At 44.6% G+C, this 10,054-nt stretch overlaps 1 protein-coding gene across 1 annotated transcript in view; it reads left to right on the top strand.

Annotated features, from left to right (window-relative positions):
• ABCC11 (ATP binding cassette subfamily C member 11) overlaps window positions 1–8,743 on the top strand; it is a 66,791-nt gene extending 58,048 nt beyond the window's left edge. Inside the window, exons 26-29 of the mRNA XM_021931930.2 lie at window positions 4,582–4,660; window positions 5,384–5,497; window positions 7,956–8,120; window positions 8,250–8,743. Coding sequence (XP_021787622.2) covers window positions 4,582–4,660; window positions 5,384–5,497; window positions 7,956–8,120; window positions 8,250–8,342 — 451 coding nt within the window. The 3' untranslated portion in view covers window positions 8,343–8,743. The remainder of the gene's footprint in view (window positions 1–4,581; window positions 4,661–5,383; window positions 5,498–7,955; window positions 8,121–8,249) is intronic.
• The last annotated feature ends 1,311 nt before the right edge of the window (window positions 8,744–10,054 follow it).

Here is a 10,054-nt window from a genome sequence, read left to right on the forward strand (position 1 = left end):
GATGAGTCACTGCCTGAGTGAATCCAGAAAGGCTTCCCAGAGGAGGGGACATTTGATCAGGGTCTTGAAAGCTAAGTAGGAGCTTGCCAGGCAGAAATAGGAGAGAAACTCTTTTCAAGGAGAGGGAACAATATGTGCACAGACACAGAGTTTCAAAATGACTGGGTCGTGAGGCAGGGCAGCTCATGCCTGTAATCCCAGAACTTTGGGAGGCCAAGGCGGGCGGATCACTTGAGGTCTGGAGTTTGAGACCAGACTGGCCAACATGGCAAAACCCCGTCTCTACTAAAAATATAAAACTTAGCCAGATGTGGTGGTGCACGTCTGTAATCCCAGCTACTCGGGAGGCTGAGGCACGAGAATCACATGAGCCCGGGAGGTGGAGGTTACAGTGAGCCGAGATCACGCTACTGCACTCCAGCCTGGGCAACTGAAGGAAACTCTGTCTCAAACCCACCCCCACTAAAAAACAGCAGCAGCAGCAACAACAACAACAAAATGGTGGTGTTAGGGGAATGATAAGACATTTAGTGATGGATTTCTATGTTACAGTAGAATGTGGCCGAATCTCCTGTGCATTGGCATGAAGAGTAGTAAAAATATGAACTTAACATTTATTGAGCATTTATGTGTGCCAACCGAATGCTTTAGTATACTGTCTAATTTAACTCTCCCAGCAACCCTGTGAGGCCCTTTCATTATCCCCATTTTACAGATGAAGGCACAGAACTTAGAGAGGAAGGGGACTTGTTTAAGGACACACAGAGAAATGGTGAAGAAGAGATATAACCCTAGGTGTTCTAAACCCATAACTTGCGATATTCCGCGCACCCCTTGCTGCAGAAAGAAATGTGGACTTGAAATCGTACCTTAGAACTTAAGGCTCTACCCTTAAGCGTCTCTCTGAGTGTCTTTGATGTCAGCCTGGCTCTCATACTGGCTTGTGGCACGACCTTGAACAAGCCATTTAAAACTGATAAGAAAGGGGTATACTCATCTCATGGAGGAGAAAATGTCAAATAACCCATCTATGAAAGTGCTTTGGAGACATCAAATGTCATGCAAATAAGACCTGCCACTTCTTCAGTACACATTAGCCCTACACACAAGATATGTGTGGCCGGCACAACTGGGGAAGGACAAAGCAGAGGTTGATGGGTTTCACTCAGGGCTGCGCGGCTGAATAGCAGGGAAGTGTCTATAGTGCCGCCTGTTCCAGACGCAAGTGTAAAGCTTGCTGGCTGTAAAGTCCAGATAGATTCCCTCTCTCCTGTCAGTTACCTGGATGTTAGGATTCTTTTCACTGCAAGAAACAGAAACTCCAGCCCCACCACAATGAGCTGCCACTTCACACCCACTAGAACGGCTATAACAATAATAAAAGGTAAATAGCAAGTGTTAACAAGGATGTGGAAAAATGGAAACTCTCGTGCATTGCCAGTGGGGATGTAAAATTGTGCAGAGACCATGGAAAACAATTTGGCAGTTCCTCAAAAAGGTAAACAAAAATTAGCTGGGCATGGTGGTCTGTGCTTGCGATTCCAGCTACTCAGGAGACTGAGGCAGGGGACTTGCTTGAGTCCAAGAGGTCAAGGCTGTAGTGAGCTGTGTTTTCACCACTGCACTCCAGCCTCATCAAGGCTGTCTCAAAAACAAAGAAACAAAAAATGTTAAACATAGAATTACTAAGTTATCCAGGAATTTTACTTCCAGTTATATATCCCAAAGTGTTGAAAGCAGAGACTTCAACCCATATGTATACACTAGTGTTTAGGGCAGCCCTACTCACAGTAACCAAAAGGTGGAAACCAGCCATACGTCTATAAGCAGATGAATGGAAAAACAAAATGTGGTATAGCCATACAATGGAATATTATGCAGCTGTAAAAAGGAGGGAAACGATACATGCTACAACACGGATGGACACGAAGTGAAAGATGCTGGACAGAAGGACACATACTATGTGATTCCACTTACATGAGGTAGCTGGAATAGGCAAATCCATATCGATGGAAAGTAGAATAGAAGTTACCAGGGACTGGTGGGGAGGGGAGAGAAGAGATTGTTTAATGGGTATGGAGTTTTTGTTGGGGATAATGAAAAAGTTTTGTTTTGTTTTGTTTTGAGACCGAGTCTCATTCTGTCACCCAGGCTAGAGAGCAGTGACACCATCTCAGCTCACTGCAACCTCTACCTCCTGGGTTTAAGTGATTCTTCTGTCTCAGCCTCCTAAGTAACTGGGACTACAAGCTAGCATCACCATGCCTGGCTAATTTTTGTATTTTTAGTGGAGTGGGGTTTCACCATGTTGGCCAGGCTGGTCTCAAACTCCTGACCTCAAGTGATCCACCCACCTCAGCCTCCCAAAGTGCTGTGATTACAGGTGTGAGCCACCGTGCCCAGCATGATGATGAAAAAGGTTTTGATATAAATAGTGGTAATGGTTACATGGCATTATTAATGTATTTAATGCTGCTGAATCATACACTTATAAATGGTTAAAATGAGAAATATTATGTACTTTCTATCACAAAACAAAACCCAAATGGCTTAAGCAAAAGTGGCCTCTAATGACTCATGCATGATAATGGGGAGGCCAAGGCTGAGTTCCAGGGCCCGGTTTTCCCCTAGCATTGTCTTGCTTCATTCTTTTTTTTTTCTTTTTTTTAAAATTTATTTATTATTATTATACTTTAAGTTGTAGGGTACATGTGCATAACGTGCAGGTTTGTTACATATGTATACTTGTGCCATGTTGGTCTGCTGCACCCATCAACTCGTCATTTACATCAGGTATAACTCCCAATGCAATCCCTCCCCCCTCCCCCCTCCCCATGATAGGCCCCGGTGTGTGATGTTCCCCTTCCTGAGTCCAAGTGATCTCGTTGTTCAGTTCCCACCTATGAGTGAGAACATGCGGTGTTTGGTTTTCTGTTCTTGTGATGGTTTGCTAAGAATGATGGTTTCCAGCTGCATCCATGTCCCTACAAAGGACACAAACTCATCCTTTTTTATGGCTGCATAGTATTCCATGGTGTATATGTGCCACATTTTCTTAATCCAATCTGTCACTGATGGACATTTGGGTTGATTCCAAGTCTTTGCTATTGTGAATAGTGCTGCAATAAACATACGTGTGCATGTGTCTTTAGAGCAGCATAATTTATAATCCTTTGGGTATATACCCAGTAATGGGATGGCTGGGTCATATGGTACATCTAGTTCTAGATCCTTGAGGAATCGCCATACTGTTTTCCATAATGGTTGAACTAGTTTACAATCCCACCAACAGTGTAAAAGTGTTCCTATTTCTCCACATCCTCTCCAGCACCTGTTGTTTCCTGACTTTTTAATGATCGCCATTCTAACTGGTGTGAGATGGTATCTCATTGTGGTTTTGATTTGCATTTCTCTGATGGCCAGTGATGATGAGCATTTTTTCATATGTCTGTTGGCTGTATGAATGTCTTCTTTTGAGAACTGTCTGTTCATATCCTTTGCCCACTTTTTGATGGGGTTGTTTGTTTTTTTCTTGTAAATTTGTTTGAGTTCTTTGTAGGTTCTGGATATTAGCCCTTTGTCAGATGAGTAGATTGCAAAAATTTTCTCCCATTCTGTAGGTTGCCTGTTCACTCTGATGGTAGTTTCTTTTGCTGTGCAGAAGCTCTTTAGTTTAATTAGATCCCATTTGTCAATTTTAGCTTTTGCTGCCGTTGCTTTTGGTGTTTTAGACATGAAGTCTTTGCCCATGCCTATGTCCTGAATGGTACTACCTAGGTTTTCCTCTAGGATTTTTATGGTATTAGGTCTAACATTTAAGTCTCTAATCCATCTTGAATTAATTTTCGTATAAGGAGTAAGGAAAGGATCCAGTTTCAGCTTTCTACTTATGGCTAGCCAATTTTCCCAGCACCATTTATTAAATAGGGAATCCTTTCCCCATTTCTTGTTTCTCTCAGGTTTGTCAAAGATCAGATGGCTGTAGATGTGTGGTATTATTTCTGAGGACTCTGTTCTGTTCCATTGGTCTATATCTCTGTTTTGGTACTAGTACCATGCTGTTTTGGTTACTGTAGCCTTGTAGTATAGTTTGAAGAGTCTTGCTTCATTCTTAACTCCACATGAGGGCCCTGGGGAGCTCCATGTGTCCCGCTCCTGTGGGAGGATGGTTGCAATCTCTCCGCACGTCTCTTCTCTCATGGTAGCCTGAAAAGGCCTGAGATACACTCTGATTGGTTACTTTCCCACCCCGAGCTAAGCACTGTGGCCAGCGATTGCTGTATGTCGATTGGCTTATCCTTGAGCCCTTCGCTCCATCTGGAGTGGATGGCAGAGCCCGCCTTGGAACACATGGGCTGGGGGATTGGGGAGGAGGTGTCCCCTAAACAAAACCCGGGGCTGCTGCCTGCAGAAGGAACAGGTGCTGGGAGGCACAGGAAATCTCCATTCGTGGTGGTTCCATGCATTTTCCTAAACCCCATAATCTAGTTCTAAATATTCTTGGTCATTCACTGGGCATATAAATGAGTGTTCAAAGGCTGGGTGATGTTGTTGAACACTTCTCTTTCTCTCATATGGCAGATTCAACCTAGATCCCTTTGACCGTCACACCGACCAGCAGATCTGGGATGCCTTGGAGAGGACATTACTGACCAAGGCTGTAAGTAGCTCCAAGGCCCAAGTCTTGATCTAAGTCTGCATTGCCCATGGGGGCCTGCTCCTTTGGGCTCCCCTCATGTGATGTGCCAGCTGCTGCTGCTTCGGGTCATGGATGCATCCTCTCGTGGAGATGAGACCATGACTTGGCATTCCTAAGTCAAGGCTGATGGCACTCAGACACCAACCGTGTGCCAAACACTGTTCTAGGCTCAGGGGCACAGCAAAGACAAGGCAGATGAGGTCTTTGTCCTCCTGGTACGTACATTCAATGAGAGATAAAGGCAACAAGTAAATGCAGGAGATACTTTCAGATACTGGTGAGGGCTGTATAGGTAGTAATGAGACACATAGAAACTTCAGTGCAGGAGCAGTTCCTTTCAACTGGGTGACCAGGCAAGGTCTCTTTAAACAGGTGACAGCTGAGCTGAGACCAAGAACTGAGGGGCAGCTGGTGAAAGATCTTTTGAGAGGACATTCTGGGCACAGGAGATAGTGTATGCAAAGGCCCAGAGATGACAGCGAGCAAGGCACAGTTAAGGAGCAAGAAGACAGAGGCTGGAGCATAGAGAGAGGAGGGGAGTGTTGCCAATACAGTGGGAGACTGACAAAGTCAGGTTGGCTCTCACCCCACAGTGGCTTCCAAAATAGGAGACTGATGAGGACAGGCTGGCTCTCACCCCACAGTGGCTTCCAGGTTATGTTGTCTCTTCTTCCCCTACCACAGATCTCAAAGCTCCCCAAAAAGCTGCATACGGATGTGGTGGACAATGGTGGAAACTTCTCTGTGGGGGAGAGGCAGCTGCTCTGCATTGCTCGGGCTGTGCTTCGCAACTCCAAGGTGAGGCCACCACTGCTGCATGGCCAGGGGAAGCCACAGACTACACATGATGAGGGAAGCGACACCGGTTCCTTCTCCCTTCACGACCATGGGACACTGGGCTCTGTACTGTATGTCTTAACAACAGCAACAACAACAACAACAACAACAACAACGGAATCCAAAGGGCTTATTCATTTCTTTTTTGCTCTTTTTTTTTTATTATTATACTTTCAGTTCTAGGGTACATGTGCATAATGTGCAGGTTTGTTACCTATGTATACATGTGCCATGTTGGTGTGCTGCACCCATTAACTCGTCATTTACATTAAGCATATCTCCTAAAGCTATCCCTCCCCCCTCCCCCCACCTCATGACAGGCCCCAGTGTGTGGTGTTCCCCACCCTGTGTCCAAATGTTCTCATTGTTCAATTCCCACCTGTGAGTGAGAACATGCAGTGTTTGGTTTCCTGTCCTTGTGATAGTTTGCTGAGAATGATGGTTTCCAGCTTCATCCGTGTCCCTACAAAGGACATGAACTCATCCTTTTTTATGGCTGCATAGTATTCCATGGTGTATATGTGCCACATTTTCTTAATTATTTCCACGCATCTACAACCATCTGATCTTTGACAAATCTGACAAAAATAAGAAATGGGGAAAGGATTCCCTGTTTAATAAATGGTGCTGGGAGAACTGGCTGGCCATATGTAGAAAGCTGAAACTGGATCCCTTCCTTACACCTTATATAAAAATTAATTCAAGATGGGCTTATTCATTTCACTGAGTGCCATTCCACACATATTTGTGGTGTGGGTGAGGCATGGTAGATGAGATTCACAGCCTGGGCTGCCTGTTAGCCGGATTCCTTACATCTGAGCTGAAATGGTCTCCAACTAGACCGAATGATGATTCTCTTTTCTCAGAAAAACACAACACATTAGAACTTGTTGATTTTAAAATTGCCTACTGTGTTCTCTTTAAAAACTTAGATGCAGGACATCCCTTTTATCTTTATTAGAATTGGGAATTGGATGACAGATGCTGATCCAGGGCAAAATTGCATTTTTTAAAAAATTTACTTTAAGTTCTGGGATACACGTGGAGAACATTCAGGTTTGTTACATAGGTATACATGTGCCATGGTGGTTTGCTGCACCTATGAACCCATCATTTAGGTTTTAAGACCCACATGCATTAGGTATTTGTCCTAATGCTCTCCCTTTCCTTGTCCCCAACCACCTGCCAGGCCCCGTTGTGTGATGTTCCTCTCCCTGTGTCCATGTGTTCCCATTGTTCAACTCCCACTTGTGAGTGAGAACATGCGGTGTTTGGTTTTCTGTTCCTGTGTTAGTCTGCTGAGAATGATGACTTCCAGCTTCATCCATGTCCCTGCAAAGACATGAACTCATTCTTTTTTATGGCTGCAAAATTGCATATTTTTAAAAATTTGGTGGAACTTCTAGAAGCTTTCTGGATATTTTGTCCATAATTTCAGGTGTTTGAGTATGTGGGATAGCCTGGGGCAACCCTTCTCTTACATAGGTGAGGCAACACACACATGTACACACATACTTATGCATGCATATGTACACACCTCCTCCATACTCACACACGTATGCACGCACACACACACATATTAATGATAAATAAATAAATTAATTAACATACATGTTAATTAATGATAAATGCAAAAAATGTTGGTGCGAACTGTCAGAGCTGTGGGAAAAGAGCTCAGTGGGACCCAAAGCTTGGGAAAATTTCAGAGGAGGTAGGACTTTCCCCCCTCTTCTTCCGAGAGATGAACAACAAATTTGCAATGTGCATGTAGTACTTTCTTCACTTCACACTTCCTTATTTCAATTACATAACCATTTGGTGCAGCAATGGCTTCCTCTGTATTGCTTCCCAAATTTGAGTCATTACTCTATGATTTTTATCATCTCTGGGTACCACCTACCCTGTGATTTACTAATGATATTCCCTTTTCAAAAACAGCCTCATCCCAAGCAGTGCCATTTGTGAAATCACACTTTCAGTGCGAGTTACAGTTTCCTCACGCATATCGTTAATGAAATAAATACAAAAATGTTAAACTAAAAAGAGTGTTGATCCATATGCTGGAGAAATCATCTCATGTGCCTCCTGGGGTGTGTGCCTGCCCCTTCTACTTTAATTTAGGTAAATGGGAAAGCAGTTAATAAAAGTTGCCACTGGGCCATTTTCATTTCCAAGAACTTAATTCTCTGGCCACCAAAATGCAGTTCGCTCCTGGTTGAGACCTAACGTTCTCTTCATAAGATAATGGATAATCAGCAGTCAGAGTGGACTTTGCACTCAGCACAATTCTCGCATTTCCCAGCTAAAGAAATGGAGACCTGGAGAGGAAGGGCCCTGGTGAATTAGTGGTAAACCAGGACAAGACCCAGGTCTCTAGGGCCTGAAGTAGATGCCTTCACCCCTGTTTTGTATTCATCAGATCATCCTTATCGATGAAGCCACAGCCTCCATTGACACGGAGACGGACACCCTGATCCAGCGCACAATCCGTGAAGCCTTCCAGGGCTGCACTGTGCTTATCATTGCCCACCGTGTCACCACCGTGCTCAACTGTGACCGCATCCTGGTTATGGCCAATGGGAAGGTGAAGGCTGCGTCCCTGGGCTGGTGGGAGGATGAGGGCTCAGGCTGCTACCCCAGATGCCTTTGAGTCCTCCAAGGACACAAGCTCAGCTGTGCCCTGATCCTCCCCTCACCTTTCTCTACCCTCCAGGTGGTAGAGTTTGATCGGCCGGAGGTCCTGCGGAAGAAGCCTGGGTCGTTGTTCGCAGCCCTCGTGGCCACAGCCACTTCTTCACCGAGATAAGGAGATGTGGAGCCTTCATGGAGGCTGGTGGCTGAGCTCAGAGGTTCACACAGGTGCAGCTTCGGGGGCCACAGTCTGCGACCTTCTTGTTCGGAGATGATAACTTCTCCTGGAAGCAGGGGTAAATGTAGGCGGGGCAGGGATTACTGGATAGAAACGCTGGAACAGGCTACTTGATGGCTCTCAAAGCCTTAGGACCCCAGCACCACTGGAGACATGGGATTCAGTGATCGTGTGGTTCTCCTTTTAACTTATATGCTGAATAATTTTATAATAAGGTAAAAGCTTATCGTTTTCTGATCTGTGTTAGAAGTGTTGCAAATGCTGTACTGACTTTGTAAAAAATAAAACTAAGGAAAAGTCACTTTCTTTGTTCTTTCTTTCTTTCTCTTTTTTTTTTTTTTTTTGACAGGGTATTGCTCTGTTGCCCCGGCTGGAGTGCAGTGGCACAATCTCAGCTCACTGCAGCCTCTGCCTCCTGGGTTCAAGCAATTCTCCTGCCTCAGCCTCCTGAATAGCTAGGATTACAGGCATGTGCCACTATGCCTGGCTAATTTTTGTATTTTTAGTAGAGGCAGGGTTTCACCATGTTGGCCAGGCTGGTCTCGAACTCCTGACCTCAAGTGATCGGCCTGCCTTGGCCTCCCAAAGTGCTGAGGTTATGGGCATGAACCACTGTGCCCGCCCATCTTCATTCTGCTTTTTATGTTAGCTAGTACTTGTTCAGTTGCAAGGAACAGAGACTCCTTCAAACTAACTTTGGCAAAAAAAAAAAAAAAAAAAAAAAAAAAAGAAAAAAAAAAAGAATTTGTTGGTCTTGTAACAGAAAGGTACAGAAAAAGTTCAGGGTTGGGTGCCAGAATGAAAGGATGCTTATCTTGAGGTCTCCGTTTCCCTTCTCCTAGCTCTGCTTTCCTTTGTTTGGCTTCACTTTCTGACCTTCTCTTGCCTCATGGTGGCAATATGGTTGCCTGCAGCTCCAGGTTCACGTCCTACACACTCGGCACCCCCAGGTCTTCTTGCCTCAATGATTCCAGGGTGAAATCTCACTGGGCCAACTTGGGTCATGTGCTTGTTCCTGACCAGTCATGTGCTAGGCTGTTGGCATATCGTGATTTGCCAGGCCTGAGCCACGTGCCCATACTTGGGTCTGGGGATGGGATTTGCTGCCCTGGATCATATAGATGGAGAATAGAAGAGGTTTTTTTGCCAAAGTAAAATTGAGATGCTCTTACTACCTGAAGGAAGAATGGCTCTGGATGCTGTCCAGACCCCAAATAGCAGCTGTCTACTATGATTGTTTACTGAAGGACAGCATAGCTTATAACGTATGACAACTGAAAATAAAATAATTTGTTTTCTCTCTTTCTTGTTCTCACGCCCCCACCCTCCACATGTGGTTATAGATAAATAGAAAAGGCAATCATTTTCACCTTACTTCTGGGGAGACCTTGTTGGGGAAAATATGTTTCAAAGTACTTTCCTTTTTATTCCAGATTATGATGTCTGATTTTCCAAAAATGCCATAAAAAATCAATTTAGTAAACCAATGTTTCTCACTCTCTTGCTTGCACTGGTGCTGGGGATGAAATGTCATCCCTGCCCTCAGGGAATTTGGAATCTCCTGAGGGTAAGTAAACAGTAAAATTGTAAACAAGTAAGCAGGCCGATCCAGAACAGGGCTACCTGAGGTTATAGGCAGGAACAGGGTG

Source organism: Papio anubis, chromosome 18, assembly GCF_008728515.1.
Source record: "Papio anubis isolate 15944 chromosome 18, Panubis1.0, whole genome shotgun sequence".
Classification (NCBI taxonomy): Eukaryota; Metazoa; Chordata; class Mammalia; order Primates; family Cercopithecidae; genus Papio; species Papio anubis.